Here is an 18,239-nt window from a genome sequence, read left to right as displayed (position 1 = left end):
GATTGGGGATGAACCTCTTATAATATTAACAACACAAGAGCTACTCCATCAGTGCTCAACCTCATTACAATTAAACAGTCCCCCCCCTTGAAGTAATGTATTTATTTAATTAATGGGGGCCTTAAATAAACCAGTGTGTTCCTGTTTCTAAATGTATACACTTTTGCTTGGGACATTTGCAAGATAAACTTCCATTTCTCCTCATTGAATCAGCTCCCAACCACTTATTAGGACAAGGTTTCCTAGAAAATTATTGTATTGCCATTTCCTTCTCTTGAAAGGGAGAACATAACTCTTGAGTTAGAATCCCCTGAACTTAAATCTCTCGAATTTAATCTCCAAGAAAATCCAAACTCTTTTTCTTTCACAAGTACTTTACAAATCAGGGAAGATCAAATTTCAGACTTATTCCCATTATTAGGTTTCGTATCCCTTTGCTCTATGGGCAAAATCCCGCAGGGACATATTCAGAATTCATAGTACCCAAAGTTAAGATCCAAATTGATCCCTTGAAACCTCTCCCCAGAATCTATCAACACCCCCATGAACAAAGAAGCTCTGAATAGGAAAAACAAAGATGGAGAGCTAAAGGCTGTTGGTATCGCGAAGAAAAGAAACTCTGATTCAGACCAAATAACAAACTGTTCCTACCAGAAAATCTAAAATTTCCATTATTAACCACCATACATGAATTAAATCATTGGTCAACTGATGAAGTAACATTCATAAATTAATATTGGTGGGGAAACATTGGCAAGGCCACACACAGAAAGTACTTTTCTTGATTGCTCTTATCCTAAATGTAATCCAGGGAAGCCTATTCATACAGCCCCCAAGATTTTAATTTACCCAATGAATCACTCAAGGTTTGGCAAATAGATTTCATACAATTGCTCCCATCTCATGGATATAAGTATGCTCTGGTAATGGGTTGCATGTTTTCACATTGCACTGAAGCTTTCCCATGTAGATAGGTGACTACCTCTTCTGTGGCTGAAGTCCTATTAGAAAAGACTATTCCTACTTGCGGAACACCCCTTGAAGTTCATAGTGATCAGAGAACCCACTTTACTGGTCAAATACCTCGACAAGCTATTCTGTTTGGCCAATTCTGTAGTTTCACTGTTCTTAGCATCCTCAGTCTTTAGGACTGGTCAAATGTACAAATGGATTTATTAAGACTTAGCTAAATTAGGGACGCCTGGGTGGCTCAGTTGGTTAGGCCACTGCCTTCGGCCCAGGTCATGATCCCAGGGTCCTGGGATCGAGTCCCACATCGGGCTCCTTTCCCAGCAGGGAACCTACTTCTCCCTCTCTCTCCCTCTGCTTGTGCTCTCTCTGTCAAATGAATAAAGTCTTTAAAAAAAAAAAAAAGACTTAGCTAAATTAGTTGAAATCCTCCAAGTACTCTGGCCAAAAGAATTACCATTGGTTCTTCTAAATCTTAGATCTACTACCATTGGGATACATAGAAGTTTTACCTTTTGTAATAATTACAGGATGGTTGATACACCTAGACCTCACTTTTTTTTGTCCCACAACTAATAAAGGGGGATACACTTCAAGCTCGCAAGGGCCTGATCAAGTCCATAAAAAATAACCACACTTTGATAGAACAATCTTTCCCTAGTGCACTCCCGGGAGATGAAGACATCCAACGTCACACCCTGCAGCCTGAAGAGTTCATCTATTGGAAAATACATCTCCAAAAAGACTTTCTTCAACCTTGCTGGAAAGGCTCCTCCCTGGTGTCCTTAACTAAGTCCTGTGCAGCCACATTCAAGGAATAGACTCCTGGATACAGGCGCCACATCTAAACAAAATCCCCAAAACCTGAATGGACCTATATACCCAATGGTGACCTGAAACTGAAAATTTCTAGGGACTGAAGTACCTGAAGTCTAAAATAGACAAGATACCTGGACCAGGCCTGTATAAATTTCCTTTTTTTCCTTTCTTGTCTCACTCTATATTTAGTTAAATCATGTCATTCATGCTTTCAATTATTCTTTCCCTAGTTTTCCTACCATTCTTTACTTTAGCTTTAACACATCCTTTTATCCCTCCCTTAATAACTCTCTGATTCTGCTAAATTTATTTATTTTTAAGATTTTGTTTATTTGACAGAGATAGAGAGAGGGAACACAAGGAGGGGGAGCGGGAGAGAGAAAAGAGGCTTCCTGCCGAGCAGGGAGCCTGATGTGGGGCTCGATCCCAGGACCCTGGGACCATGACCTGAGCTGAAGGCAGATGCTTAATGACTGAGCCACCCAGGTGCCCCTCTGCTAAATTTATTGATTGCTGGATTTGTGCATGAGCAAATAATATTCATGATGAATGTGACTTGTTGGCCTGGCCACCTTCTTTAGAAGGATGGCAAAACCTACCTGGTAAGGATATAGGATTTTCCTTTGATAGCTTGGAAATCACACATGTCCTCCCTTTCAGAAGACTGGCACCAAATATTATGGCTTTCCTTTGGATACTCCTTATTGATAATGGGATAACCCTCACTCAGGTCTGGACTCTTACCCAAAATCTTTGTTATATTTCAAAAACATAATGATGGGAATGGCAAAACTCTAGGACGGCTCCCACTAAATATTTGTAACTATACCATTTTATATAATCCAGGTGAACATGAATTCACTCCCCGCTGGAATCTAGAAGACTATATCATTGCCTCCATTAATATATCTTTATGGTGGGGCAATGAAAACTAATAATACTGGAAAACTGGAAGCTAATGTCCTCCCAACTCAATGGTACTTCATTGGGAATTAACAAAAAATCTGGGGAATGGTGGAAACTTAATTCAACTTACTTTTGCAGTAGAAATCCTCTATATCGCCACCAAAATCTTATTTACACTAGATCAGCTCTCTTGTAACTTCAGATCTACAGAAATTTAAGGTACTCACATAATCATTCCCACAATGCTAGTAAATCAGATTATGATTATAATGATTATATTTCTGATCATGAGATCACCTCTTTTATTCCAGGGAAAAATATCTGGGCAAAGAGACCAACTGTGCCTTAGAAGACATTGGGTATTTCTTTTTATGTGGAAGAAACACGAACTCTACACTTCCCCTTAATTGGAAGGGATGTTTTGGGATCACTGGCCTCACATCTGACAATGAAATTAGAAAAACTCTTCCCTCCACTGCTTATATACCTAATCTGGGGTCCTTTATCTACTTAAAAGGGTGTGCCAGAACTGGGAAGGTTATGATTTTGGATGGATGCCTACATATAACCCTACAGTAGATAGAAAGGGTTTGGGGCAGGTTTTCACCAGAGCCTTTTTAGCTTGGGTTGGAGTAGCAGACCTTGAAAAAGCAATTCACAATCTTTCTATAGTTATGTCTACCACTTTCAATGCTTCTATCTGAGCTTTTGAATATCAACAAACTCAAATAGACAGCCTTGCTGAAGTAGTGCTACAAAAACTGCAGAGCCCTTAACCTTCTCACTGCTCACGAGAGGAACCTGTGCCCTACTTGAAGAAGAACTTCGTTTTTATGTCAGTAAGTCAGGGAAAATAACACAAGAACTAAAAATAATGAAGGACAATATCAACTTGCTAGCAGAAGCTGGCCAAGCTCCTAGAACTTGGGGCATTTTTGATCTACTAAATATAGGCAAGTGAGGAAGCTGGTTGAAAAGTGCATTTTAATCAATAGTCATCATTGGGCTTTTGATCCTCAGTTTAATCTTTTTAATTAAATTTCTACTGTTTGGTATTAGTAAACAAATGCCTTATTCCCAAACGTATGTACAAAATAAAATTCTTCTCCTTTCAAAGGCTTTTCCTGGAATCCAACTGACAGTGGAAACTAAACCGTGTACTTCAGAGGGACATGGCTGAGATTTCTCATTTTGCAATCCTCTTGTTGTTCAAATGAGGCGAGTGAAACTCTATTATCATTTCCCTCCTCCATGGGACAAGACACCTGATGATAGTCCTCCTCAGCTTAATGGGAAAAGACACCTGAGGACTACCCTCTAAGCTCCATGGGACATAGAATACAATCTACCTGCAATCCAATTACACTTAAAAAAATTAGCAAACAACATATGAATGACATAATTGATCAGAAGTGTTTTCTGAAAAAGATCTTGATCAAAAGGAGGAAATGTGATGAATTTCAATATAAAATGGAAACAGAGCACATAAAACGGAAAATTTCATGCATGTGTCCTTAGGAAAACAAAACTTAAGGACTGAGAGACTGATGTAAATAGAGCCTACTCCAAACCTTCAACAGACTCACCTGTAGCTTACTATAGTTTGCATGTCTGGAATTGCAATTCCTCTCCTATTCCCGAATAAGCTCATCTTTTTGACAAGTTTGAACTTGCCTCAGTTTACCTCTTTATTTAGGTCAACAAGAGTAACTGTATGTTTTTTTCTGATTGTGGAAAACATGTTGAGATTATGAATCTAAATAATTCCTTTTCAGGGGAAAACATAATCCTGCCACTTAACCCTATTTAACAAGTTCAAAAACACTGAGACGAGAAATGGCATAACAATGCATTCATTCCAATAATGCTGCTGTTTTTAAGAAGAAGAAAAATTAATCTCTGGAATCATTCTGTGACTAACAGGTTTAGGAACACTTAACTAGCTCTGTGATTTTGAACGTTACTTATAACCCAGGCAGGTGATTTGACAACCCATATTCTTGAGGTTGGGAATACCATCTGCTCACCCCATTCTAAAAGCACCATGTGGGATGCAGTAGTATTTTAAATAAAAAGAAAAATTAAATTTAATTTCATATTGAGATTTATCTGGTCATTTCAAAATATTTATTGACCCATCAAAGAAAACTTCTACCTTTGGGTTGGCAATCAGTGTTCTGAATTAAAATTGGCTGAGAAGAAAATAGGATGTGAGAAATATCTTTGAATGCAATATCTGTATTATATTATGAAATGATAAACAGATTCCTACTTACTAAAACATCCAGAAAGTTCTGGGTGAGCTATCATGGTTGATACCAAGACCCTATCTACCAATTAGAATAAACTGCCATCATTCATTTATTAATTCAGTAGGCAATTCCTGAGCACCCGATATGTGCCAAGAATTTTTCATGCCATTGTTTTATGGAAATATTAGCAAATAAGGCAAAAGATGAGTCACCACCTTCACAAGGCTAACATTCTGGTGAAGGATAGGAGTGGAGCATGAGACAGGTAATAAACAGGTAAAAACAGATGAAGAAGGAATGGAAAACAGTGGTAAAAACTATGATAAAAATAGAACAAGGGATGGGATAGTGACTCTGTGAGATGTAAGGCAAGAAAGAACGTTTGATGGGGTGGTCTTGGAAGACATCTTAGAAAAGTTGACATTTAAGCTGTGGCATTAATGCAAAGGTCTTGGCAAAGAGCATTCTAAACTGAGGGAGGAGCAAATGCAAAGGCCCAGAACCAATTTGGTGTGCTGGGGAAACAGAAAGAAGCCCAGTGAGTGAGCATGCGGGGAAAACAGTTATGAGCAAGAGTGGTTCATGCACTGCCTCAAGCCTTAGTGAAAGAGTTGGGATGTCACTCTAAAGATGTTGGGATGCTACTGGAATGTCTTAAACAGGAGAGTGACCTGATCCAATTTATATTTTAAAAAGCCTGCACTAGTTGGTGTGCGGTGGGCATGTTATTGTGGGGCAAGAGAGGAGGCAGGGTCACCAGTTGGGTAGACACTGTGGTCATTCAGGTAAGAGGTGCTGCTGCCTTCAACTAGAGGGTAGCCATGAAGGCAGAAAGAAGCCTCAAAATCTTGTAGTTCTTATGTTAACCATTTATGGCACTGTTCTGATACTGTCTGTGGACTTTTTGCCTCTTCTGGTAGACTATTATAACTGCTACCATTTATAAAGTGCCCCATGTTGCTCTGGGCTTTGTACACATTGAATCCTTATAAAAATTTCATCCCAAGCTCATGTGTGAGGAGGTTAACTAACTCCCTAAGGCCACAAAGCTAGTGAAGGTCATATTAAGATTTACCTTGGTCTGTCTGATTCCGAGTAAGGCACAACTCGGCCAATATACTATAGTGTCTTAATTTAACCTACCTTAGGGGCAGAATTAGCCCAGGGAAATCAAGAGCACAGCTGAGTTTCATTAATGCTTCTTAAACGAAGGGCAATAAAACTACCAGGAAGGGAGCTCTTGCCTAAAAGGCAGATTCCTGAGCCCTGTCCTGAAAATGCAGAATCAGAATCTCTAGGTTTCAGGCCTGGGAATGTGAATTTTAAAAATGCTCCCAAGTGACACTGAGGAAAATTTGTAAAGACTGCAAAGTAGGCACTTCATTCAACAAGTATTTGTTGAATGAATAATGGAAAGGTTAGGTAGGAAATGAAGATCTAGAGCACCTCACTCCTACAACCCCTGATCTAGAGAAAATACAGGCCCACTTTGAGTGGGCCCAAGCTGAGTCTCAGCTAGCTCCCTCAAATCCACTTGGAAATTCATGATGTGAGTAATATACTGGTACGATATACTCAGACCTTCTGGAAGCTTTCTATTTTAAATAATTACTCTTGATGATGAGGTACTAAGTCCATTTGTCACCCTAGCTGAGGAAGTACAAGCCGCTCAACTGGTAAACATCATATATTTTAAAGGCAAAACCATCTTTTTAAAAAACTGTTTTGATATTTTAGCTTTTTCAACACATGGGAGTCAGACCATACTCATAAAACCAACTTACCTATTAGGATATACACAGTGCCTAGGGCCCACAGGACTTTTAAGCGTGTACAAAAATGTTTTCATTTCTTTTAAAACCAGAAGATAAACATGAACATATTCTGGCCTGGTTTATATTAAATTTTTACCAATGCAATTATAAAATATAATTTTAATTTTTTTTTTTTAATCAAGAAGTGGCCCATGAAGACAACAGTGCCTCGGGCACACAGAAGTAATAATGTCACCCTACTTAGTCACAGCTTGGGGCCCAGGTGAGAGACGCCTTACCTGGCATGCATTGTATAAGAGCTGATGTTCGAACTTCTTGATCCCCAGAATGTTCTGGAACATCTCATAGAGCTGCTCCTTGCTCAGAATCAGCTCAGAGGCTGCACTGGCTGTCATCCGGGCCTGCTGCTTCCTGGGGTCCTCTTCCCCACGGTAGATGGCATCAAACTTGGCCATCCAGGAGCTCAGCACAGTCTCCTTGCTGAGGCCATCAATCTCAGGCAGGCTGCGCACCCTCTTCTCGATGTGCTTCTTGAAGACCTCCCTGGAGTCATTGGCGGAGCAGCCCCCACTCTGCACCATACGGGCCACACGGTCACTCTTCAGGAATACCTGAGCAAGAATAGGGACAGGAAAGATATTAGGGACTTAGCCCTGGAAATACCAGTTTCCTAGGGCTGAGGACTGGGCTGACCACCATTATGGGCATCATGGGAGGGACCAGCATCCTGCCCCACTACCTCCTAGTTGTGTGAACTCAGAGAAGTCACTTACATGTGTTGCTTTTGGGTCCACATCTGGAAAATGAAAATAATAATAGTACTTACCAGGTTGTTAAAAGGATTACATTGGGACAGTAATATCATGAGGGGCAGCATATACTACATAGACTCTGTGCTCCAACAGCTTGGATTCTTTCTCTACCACTTATTGGCTGTTGTTTCTCTCAGCAAGTTAACCTCTTTGTACCTCAATATTTTCATCTATAAAATGGGATGATAGTAGTCTCTACATCATAGGTATTTTTAAATGAGGATTAAATGGATTCATATATGATAACCACTTTAAAAAGTGGCCCATGGTAATGCCATATGGGTTGTTATTATGGTTATTATTATTTTTTTGACTTTTTACATTGAAGGATAGTCAACGTACAATGTTACATTAGTTTCAGGCATATAACACAGTGATTCAACAAGTTTATATGTTATGCCACACTGACCACAGCGTAGCTACCATCTGTCAGCATACAATTCTATTATAATACCATTGACTATATTCCTTATGCTCTGCCTCTTACCCCAGGACTTCCTTATTCCATAGCCGGAAGCCTGTATCTCCCACTCCCCTTCACCCACTTTGCCCATCTCCCACCCCTGTCCTCTGGCAACCTTCAGTCTTTATTTATGGGTCCATTTCTGCTTTTTATTTATTTATTCATTTGTTTTATTTTTTAGACTCCACATATAAGTGAAATCAGATAGCATTTGTCTTTTTCTATCAGATTTATTTCATTTAGAATAATATTCTCTAGGTCCATCCATGTTGTAGCAAATGGGCAAGATCTCATTCTTTTTTTTTTTTTTAAAGATTTTATTTATCTGACAGAGACACAGCGAGAGAGGGAACACAAGCAGGGGGACTGGGAGAGGGAGAAGCAGGCTTCCTGCTGAGCAGGGAGCCCTCTGCGGGGCTCGATCCCAGGACCCTGGCATCATGACCCGAGCCGAAGGCAGTCGCTTAACCAACTGAGCCACCCAAGATCTCATTCTTTTTTACGTCTAAGTAATATTCTCAAGGGTGTACATGTACACACACACACACACACACACACACACACACACTGCATCTTCATTATCATCTACTGATGGACACTTTGTTTCTATACCTTGGCTACTGCAAATACTGCACTGAACATAGGGGTGCATATATCTTTTCAAATTAGTGTTTTTGTTTTCTTTGGGTAAATACCCAGTAGTGGAATTACTGGATCATATTGTATTTCTCTTTTTAATTTTCTGAGGAACCTCCACACTGTTTTCCAAAGTGGTTGCCTCAGTTTACATTCTCACCAACAGTGCATGAGCATTCCTTTTTCTCCACGACCTCACCAACTCTTACAAGCCAGGGTGTCTCAGAGTGCTCACTGCAGGGGGTGCCCTAGTGGGGTGACTAGAGCTGAGGTGAGGTCCTGCCTGAGGCACTCCATGCAGGGCATGCAAGACCTGGAACCCAGGTCCTTGGGGGGCTGGAACGAAGGCGGGCATGCACTGGGGTTCCTGGGGCATTCTGCACAGGGGGTGCCCTCATGGGGGTTGGGGATGGGCTGGGGGCCGAAGCGGGCATGGGCCACGAGGTCCCGGAGCAGTGCCCTAGCAAGCTGCCTGAAGCCCAAGTGGTGTGGGCATAGAGTGTTCTGGGCTGCTGTGTCGCCGCAGCTAGAGCTATAGTGAGCGCCAACCAGGGGTGTCCGGGTGTGTGGAGGGCTGGGGCCGCCTTGAGGGGACAGCGCTTGCTGAGGCGGCCAGCGGGCTCTGCCGTCCAGGCCCCCACCCCGCCCCCCGCGCTCCTGTCACGTGGAGGGGGCGTAAACCCGGCGGCTCGCCAGCCTCTCGACCCAGAGTTCCGGCAGCTCGCCGACCAGCCGGCGGCGTTCTAGGACTAGCTCCTTTATATTCTCGTTGCCCTTTTAAACTGCGGCTTTTTTCTGTGCCCGCCGGGTCCCTCAGTCCGGGCCCGCCCTTCTGCAGTTGGCAGCTTTGGGGGCGCAAGTCCCTTTCGTTACCCTGTCCCTGTCTCTTAACTGTGCTCTGTGTGGTCTCGTCAGCTTTTGTCATACAGAAGCTATTCAGTCAGCCCTCAGTTCTACTTCAGGAGGAATTGCTCCATAAATGGGTGTGGATTTGGTTTGTCCCTGTGGAGGAGGTGAGCTCAGGGTCTTCCCCACATCGCCATCTTGGACGAGAACCCCAGCGTAGCTGTTACTGTTATGTGCAAACATGGCACGAGGTCTGACACATGTTAACCACCATTTATATTTCATTTTAGTCTCTCAATGATGCTCACCACACTTGAAATTGAACAAGTATTGGGTAAATATGTATTTAATGTCTCCCTTCCTGAAATGTGAACTCCTTTAGGGCTGTGCCCTTCTTGTTCCCCACAATGTCATCTACCTCTCGTATAGAGCCTGGCACTTTAAAAGCAAATGAATAAAGAAGGTAGGCATTATAGTGAGTCCATCTTATAGACTGAAAACCAAGACTCCAGAGAGGGGTGGGGACTTGTTCTTGGTAACTCAAACTGGCTGATTACAAGGTAATTTCACCCCGGCTCCTTCCTTCCCTAAGGGTCTCGCCTGCCTGGTGGAGAACCTCTTCTGTCTGGTGAAGAACCCCTGGTTGTTTTGCTTGTGCTGCCTAAGGTCCTGGGACCACGCTCTCCACTAAGAACAGCTTACTTTTGCTCCAGTGCCCACCATTTGGAAGTGTACACAAGCTACATGGTTCTGGGGTGTAATACAAGGTGGTGAAACTGCTGCTTCATATTCATGAGGAGGAAACATCTGACATTTTTGAGCTGTGTCCTGGTCACACTTCAGAAGGTGCATAAATATCCTTCCAGAGGCAGAACAAATGTTCACTCCCCTGTCAGATTTCAGGAAATGCCCTTGTTAGCCAGGAGACAGCAGTGCTTGGGGGACATCTCGCTGCCTCCTGCTTCATCACAAAGACTTCCTCAGGGAGGAGAAAGGTGCTCTCCATCTACTGCTAAATTAATGAACTAATTTAAAAAGAAGGAGGGCTGAGGATTTGCTTCACAGGCAAGGGCCATGGCCTGCTTCTCTGTGCCTGGGAACTAACTGGTACTCAGTTGAGACCTTAGAGTTCATTTAAAAATCAACTGTAGAAAAAGAGCTTCAACTAAATCCTTAGGCCTTGTGAGCTTTAATGAAATAAAGAATTTTCCTGAAAATCTGTAATGTTTAATGCAGATAGTTTCTCCATCTACTTAATACATTGTATCCCAGTTATAGGTCTGGGTCTCAAAGAACATCAAAGTTTCAGGACGACTGGGTGGCTCAGTTGGTTAAGCATCTGCCTTCGGCTCAGGTCACGATTCTAGGGTCCTGGGATCCAGTCCTGCATCGGGCTCCTTGTTCAGCAGGGAGCCTGCTTCTCCCTCTGCCTGCCTCTGTCTCTCTCTCTGACAAATAAATAAATAAAATCTTTAAAAAAAAAAAAAACATCAAAGTTTCGAAGCAAAGAGAGGAAGAAGTTTCTGCAGTATAGCATTGAGGCAGGAGCTATAAACCATGGTCCCAGGCCAGTTCTACTACTAACTTGCTGTATGACTTTGGGTAAGTCACCTCCCCTCTCTGGTTCTCCAGTTTCTTACTTGTACATGAAGACAACTGAACTAAAAAAATTTGAGGTTGCCCTTTTGGTTGTAATGTTTATACTCTTCTTCATGATCACATTCGTCCTGTCTTTGGGCACTCACTAGGTAGAAGTCCCTGTGCCAGGTACCAGCAATATAGTGGTGAGCAAAACAGATGCAGATCCAGCCTTCATGCCTCCGTGACATCATCCTAATAATCCCATAGAAATAGTATAATCTGGGACAAGTGCTTTCAAGGGGAAGTACATGGGACCATGGGTGTCTATAAGGTGTCTATAGGAAATTATTCCAGTATGGAGTAAGGAAAGACTTCCTGGAGGAAAACTCCTTTGGGATCATACGTAAATGATGGGTAAGTAAAAAGAGAGTGAACGAGTATTTCAGAGAGAAGGAACAGTATGTGTAAAGATCCCGAGTGTCTGAGGAAATAGGGAGAGCCATTGTGGCTGTGGCAGTGAGGGGTGGGGTGTGACCAATGGCAGGAAGGAGCCAGGTGGTGGAAGGTATGGGAAGCCCCATTAAGGTTATTGGTCTTCATTTGAAGTGCACTGGGAAGCTACTGAAGGTTTTAAGCAGGGACATGGCATGATCAAGTTCAGATTCTCTGGCTTTAATGTAGAAAACCAACCTGAAGGGGGTTAAGAGAATAGGTAGGGGCCCAGGTGGGGGGCACTTGCAGGAGCACCGACGAGTGATGATGGTGGTGAAGGTTCAAAGGGGTTAATTATTTGTTGTCAGCTCTAATGAACATCAGTGATTTAAAATATTTGATCAACAAAGCACCTGTACTCCCCTCCCATCTGTCCATACCAGTGTCCCTGGAGCAGGCCCCTGTTATAAGCTCTTTGCACCATATTCCTTTCCCCCAAAGCCCTTCCATAGCTGTCATTTTTCTCTGTGACTGTTTGGTTAATATCTGAGCTCCAGCTAGACTGTAAGTCCCAGGAAGGCAGGAGTTGTAGCTGTTTTTTCTCCCATTCCTTTTTCTGAGTGCCTAAGACAGTGCCTGCCACATAGTTGGTGCTGTGTTAAGAATGAGTGAATGAACAACACGAACAAAGTAGATGTCTCAAAGCAGAGACCTTATTGAGATTATATCTGGATGGGAGCAAGAAGGTGAAGGGAAAATAAGGAAGCACAATATATTGGTTTCTTAAAACAATGGACTGAGGCTAGATATTCCAAGGGACATGACAATAGGGGTAAGAAATGAGGATGCTGGCACATTGCTCCTAGCTGGCATCCATAACTCACTGGGTGACCCCTGGATCCTGCATACATCGTCTGTTTCACGTAGACCCTTCTTTGTATAAAGTATCCACTCAATAAATATTTATTCAAATACTAGTGGATGACCAAGTCACTTAACTTCTAGAACCCTCACTCTTCTTTGCTGTCACATGGGGCTAATTCAGCCAGCCTTCTTTGACAAGGATCAAACTGAAAGGACTTTGAAAAACAGAGGGCTTCATCTGTCTAGAGATAAGATATGACTGCCAGGCCCCAGAATGAGGGGAGATGAGTAGAATGTCAGGAGCATGAGGAAGGAGGCTGGAGACTGAGGAGACAACAGAGATGAAGTGCCAAACAGGAGGCAAGGCAGCCATGGGGAGAGAAAGTGGCAGCAGAAAACAATTTTCCAGGCACATCATCTGTCTTGGCTTTTGTAGTCTGTCAGAAGGGAAGTGTTAGAAGGGTCTGGGCCAGCCTCAACCTATAGTGAATACGGCACCTGAGCACAGACGTGCTTGGGTGTCTCTGAAACCACCCTGGAAACCCATTTGTCGTGGGAGCTGTAGCTGGTGTTTCTGTTTCCTGTTTTGTTTTTTGGTGGCTATTGCAAGAGACTTCAACCCCAGGCACAGTTCTATGTGGCACATCCATAAATCCTTCCTGCTCCTCTGCCAACTTCCCAGACAGGTCATAATTGGAGATGGAAGATAAACAAATAAATACAGAATGGTGAAGGGCAGTCAATTCAGTGACTTGACCTCATCCATCAGTCCTTCCCTCCATTGCCAGAGCCAAGCAACCTCAAGGTTGTTTTAGGAACACAGGTGAACATCAGCCCTTAAGGACTGTACAGGGTACAAGGGAAAGCTGGCCCAGCTCCCACTTTCTGATCCTTTTCTGCTCTATAAAAGCATGTCATTCAACATAAATGAGAAAAATACCTAGATGTTAGAGTAAATAAGGTTTAAAAACACCCACAACAACTTGGTTGCTACTAATGAATGCTACATCGGACAGCCCAGAGTTCAAGTCCCAACTCTACCAGTAGCTGGCTTTGTTACCTGAGCAAGTTACTTTATCTTCCTGCGCTTTGGCTGCCGCCTCTTTCAAATGGGAATCCTAACAACCCTCCCATGTAGGATTTGGATGAGGATTCAGACACAATGCATATCAATTGGTGAGCATATAAATGGCACTGGGAAAATTGGACAGCCACATGTAGAAGAATGAAACTGGACCATTTTCTTACACCATACACAAAGATAAACTCAAAATGGATGAAAGACCTAAGTGAGAGCCAGGAATCCCTCAAAATCCTAGAGGAGAACGCAGGCAGCAACCTCTGTGATCTTGGCTGCAGTAGCTTCTTGCTAGACACGTCTCTAAACCAAGGGAAACAAAAGCAAAAAATGAACTATTGGGACTTCATCAAGATAAAAAGTCCTTGCACAGCAAAGGAAACAGCCAACAAAACTAAAACTCCCAACCTATGGAATAGGAGAAGATATTTACAAATGACATATCAGATAAAGGGCTAGTATCCAAGATCTATAAAGAACTTATCAAACTCAGCACACAAAAAACAAATAATCCAGTCAAGAAATAGGCAGAAGACAGGAACAGGCATTTCTCCAAAAAAGACATTACAAATGGCCAACAGACACATGAAAAAATGTTCCACATCACTTGGCATCAGGGAAATGCCAATCAAAACCACAATAAGATACCACCTTATACCAGTCAGAATGGTTAAAATTAATAAGTCAGGAAACGACAGATGTTGGTGAGGATGTGGAAAAGGGGAAAACTCCTACACCGTTGGTGGGAATGCAAGCTGGTGCAGCCACTCTGGAAAACAGTCCGGAGGTTCCTCCAGAAGTTAAAAATAGAGCTACCCCACCTGCACCCCAGTAGTCATAGCAGCAATGTCCACAATAGCCAAACTGTGGAAAGAGCTGAGATGTCCATTGACAGATGAACGGAAGATGTGGCATACATATATACAATGGAATATTACTAGGACATCAGAAAGGATGAATACTTACCATTTAGATCAATGTGGATGGAACTGGAGGGTATTATGCTGAGCTAAATAGGTCAGTCAGAGAAAGACAATTATACGGTTTCACTCATATGTGGAATATAAAAAACAGGGCAGAGGACTGTAGGGGAAGGGAGGGAAAACTGAATGGGAGGTCATCAGAGAGGGAGCAAAACCACGAGAGACTCTTAATTATAGGAAAGAAACTGAGGGTTGCTGGAGGGGAGGTAGGTGGGGGGATGGGATAATTGGTGGATGGGCCTTAAGGAGGGCACGTGATGTGATGAGCACTGGGTGTTGCACACAACTGATAAATTCTTGAACACTACATCTAAAACTAACGATGTACTACAAGTTGGCTAAATGAATTTAAATAAAAAAATTGGTGAGCATAGTGTCTGTAAAGGTGCCTATTATATTTACTACTGAATGTAATAAAAGTTAGCAGTTATTTTTAAATAGAATATCATGCAGCCATGAAAAAAGATAATATTTTCTCATTAGCATCAAAAGATGTCCTGATAGACTGTCAAGGCAGATAATTCCAATGGTAGAGGTAAAGTGAAGCTGGGGGATGAGAGCAGGACGCTGGATTAAGAACGGTACAGGTAATGAAACTGATGAGAATATGTCCTAAGTGTGACTGTGCAGAGGTAGGGAAAAAATTGAAACCCACTGTGCTAAATGAAACAAGTGGGTTAGTAATATTTTGTAGTTATTTTCCTGATAATCTTAATTTGGAAATCAAACAGCTATCTTTATAGACACATTAAAGATACCTGAAAAGATACATACCCACATTTAATGGTTGTCTAGGGTGATGGGATTACAGGTGGTTTTCTAACCACTTGCTTTAGATTCTTTTCTACATCATTTTTATAATTTTATAATTTATAATTTCTGTCGTACATATTTATAATTTTATGTTATGTTTTACTTTATAATCACTTAAAACACCTCTCCCAAATGGAAAAAGTACAAATTTTACCTTCACTGAGGCAAGGAGCATGTCAGTTTCTAAAATAAAATGCACCTTTGGATCTGAAAGATACCTTTCACCAAAAGTAAAGGACACTGGGGCAAATTTTAGAAGCAGATCTGGGACTTCAGAAGCAGTAGGTGGTGGTAGGTTAGCAGCAAAAGCAGTTCCATCCATTTCCTAGTTCTGTACCCTGGCCCCCAGGCTCGACCTTGTACCTCCCCTACCCCACACCCAGGCCCTGAAACTAGGGAGTGGATTGATCTATTAATTTTCAACTCTCTCCTATTACTTCTATGCAGCAGATGTATACTGACCACCATCCTCCCCCTCTAAACTTATTATATTTATGATGGCCCTTTCCAGGTGCCAGATTTAGGGTGAGGTTGTGTGTGTGTGTGTGTGTGTGTGTGTGTGTGTGTGTGTGTGTGTGTGTAATTTAATCCTGACAACAATTATGCAGGAAGGTCCTAGTACAGATAAAGTAACCGAGGCTCAGCCTTGGCTGAGGTCCCACAGCCAGTGCACAGTAGAGCTAGAATTCAACCCCACCTCCTGCAGACATGACACATCCTCCTAAACCTCCTAAGCCACTCCTAAACCACTCTGACCTCTGCTGCCCCCTTCCTTGCTCCACTTTCCCCATGAGAATAAATATCTTTACCATGGATGGTTACTCTTCTCCTAGGGAGACATCTGTTCTAAGGCCACTGGGGAGTTATAGTGGTTTTGCTTATTGGAAAAGACATAGCTTCATTTCAGAGAAATAGCCAGATATGACCTGACTTCTACTTTAATGAGATTTAAAAAAAAAAAAAAGTCAATCATAAAGCCTGAATACACTGTCATCGAGTGCTGAGGACACCTGCAGTTTATGCCTGCCAAAGATCCTTCCCGTCTCTATCACGGTGCCTCAGCCTGAGAGTGTCTTTGCCACTGTGCACAGTCTCAGTGGGACTATCAGGCATGGGAGTATGTCCTTCCTTAGCCATGGTGGCTTGTAACCTGAGGTCAGCTAGTCAGATTCAGAGTAGGATGGCACAAGAATGGAACAGGGTTGGAGGAGAGTCATACCAGCGATGGGGTGTCTGCTATATCCTGCCGCCTGACTTCCTGAGGTCAAGCTGTTCGGTTTCCCTTTTTTTTCTGTAGTTTGGTTATATCCTTTGATACCTTTTATTGTTGTTGTGCTGTTGTTGTGCTGTTGTTGTTGCTATTATTATTATTAATTATTATTATTAGGGCTTAATTTAACCAGTCCATCAGTTTTTGCTGCTAGCAAATACAAAATTCTGTTTTATAACAGCAGTCAAAGTTAGTTTGAAAAAAACCAACCTGGCCTTTGTTAGAGATTAGCTAAGAACAAAATAAATCCAAACTCAATCAGAGCAGTGTCACTGGCTGAAGCCCAGACATCAGCAGAAGCATTCTAAAACGGTGTGTGTACATCTTCTGCCTCATTCTACCTCCCCACTTCCCACCAAACCCCCATGTTTCCTTCCAGGCAGGCTCCGAGTGAGAGGTTTTATAAATCTTTTCCATCCACCTCTTTTCTCTGACACCAGGACCAGCATGCAAAGGAACCAGAACAAAGCAGGGAGATGGGGAGTGAGGGTGAGAATGCAGGATGGGAGGGCTTATGTTTTAGACATTTGTCAAAGGCACTGAGAGTTAGGGAAGGTGTGGGGGCCCCATAGAAATGGGTGAGCTCTCTGATGTCTCCCACACCTGTGGGAACGGGACAGAATCACTCAGTCAGATCTCCCAGATCTCAGAGCACCCACTTCAGTGCCCAGCCCTCAAAGCCAGGATGCAAGAGATTAAAGGATTAATCTGCTGTCCTGCTTGATCGGCTTTGGTGATCAGGGCCACCAGGAAAGGATAAAATAAGCTTTCATGCTCTCAGAGCCAGAGAGAACACTGGTCTCCCTTACCCTGGCCCAGCTCAAGTCCCAGGCCCAAGTGGCTTTGAAGCTAATGCTGGCCAGTGGGGTTCAGATGGGCTGGATGGGTACAGATGGAGAAAGAACAGAGCTACCTACTCCTTTTTCCTAAAAAATTTTTCTTTACCACTCTAGGGTGTTGAAAAAACATTATTGCTTTGGCAAAACAAAGCCAATGCCTGAAACCACTTTTTCTAGTATAGTCCTCTCCAAACTTTTTGAGGAAAAGTTGTTTTTCAAAAAATATCATTACCGGGGCACCTGGGTGGCTCATTTGTTAAGCGTCTGCCTTCAGCTCAGGTCATGATCCCAGGGTCCTGGGATTGAGCCTCACTTCAGCCTCCCTGCTCCGCCGGAAGGCTGCTTCTCCCTCTCCCACTCCCCCTGCTTGTGTTCCCTCTCTCTCTGTGTCTCTCTCTGTCAAATAAATAAATAAAATCTTTAAAAAAAATCATTACCATTAGCAAACTGGAATGTGAAGGTGTGGTATGGTGGGGTGGAATGTGTGTGTGTGTGTGTGTGTGTGTGTGAGAGAGAGAGAGAGAGAGAGAGAGAGAGAGGGAGAGAGAGAGAGAGAGAGATTGAACATGTATTTAGAAGGATATCCATTGGTTTTGCCTGCCAAGCATACATTCCCCCTTCTGGTAAAAAGCACCCTCATTTCTCAATGAAAAGTCACTGTACTTTCACTATAGATGGTTCTAGTGTGGTTGCACCTGCTCACAGCCTCCAGAGGTGTTATCTCTCCTAGCAATGATCCCCTGGTCTAGTTTACCCTCCATCCATTGTGATTGACTCCAGAAGGGACACATGACCCATGTCAGCCTAACCAAGTGACCTGAGGCCTCTTTCTGGGACTCTCCGCAAAGAGGTATTCTCTTCACTCCTGCGGTTGCTAAGCTGGTAGGGCATGGCCTGAAGT

The 18,239-nt window shown here is 42.8% G+C and overlaps 1 protein-coding gene across 15 annotated transcripts in view; it reads right to left on the bottom strand.

The window, feature by feature from the left end:
• Positions 1–18,239, bottom strand: part of CADPS (calcium dependent secretion activator) — a 470,398-nt gene that overhangs the window by 336,660 nt on the left and 115,499 nt on the right. For all 15 annotated transcript variants that reach the window (XM_088021921.1, XM_088021929.1, XM_088021901.1 and 12 more), the window contains exon 3: positions 7,000–7,332. In XM_088021921.1, coding sequence (XP_087878047.1) covers positions 7,000–7,332 — 333 coding nt within the window. The remainder of the gene's footprint in view (positions 1–6,999; positions 7,333–18,239) is intronic.

Source organism: Eumetopias jubatus, unplaced genomic scaffold (genome assembly GCF_037043125.1).
Source record: "Eumetopias jubatus isolate StellerSeaLion01/CBP00866 unplaced genomic scaffold, mEumJub1_p1.0 scaffold_1, whole genome shotgun sequence".
NCBI classification, from domain to species: domain Eukaryota; kingdom Metazoa; phylum Chordata; class Mammalia; order Carnivora; family Otariidae; genus Eumetopias; species Eumetopias jubatus.
The sequence above is the reverse complement of the archived record's forward strand: the minus strand, read 5'-3'. Positions and strand labels throughout refer to the sequence as shown.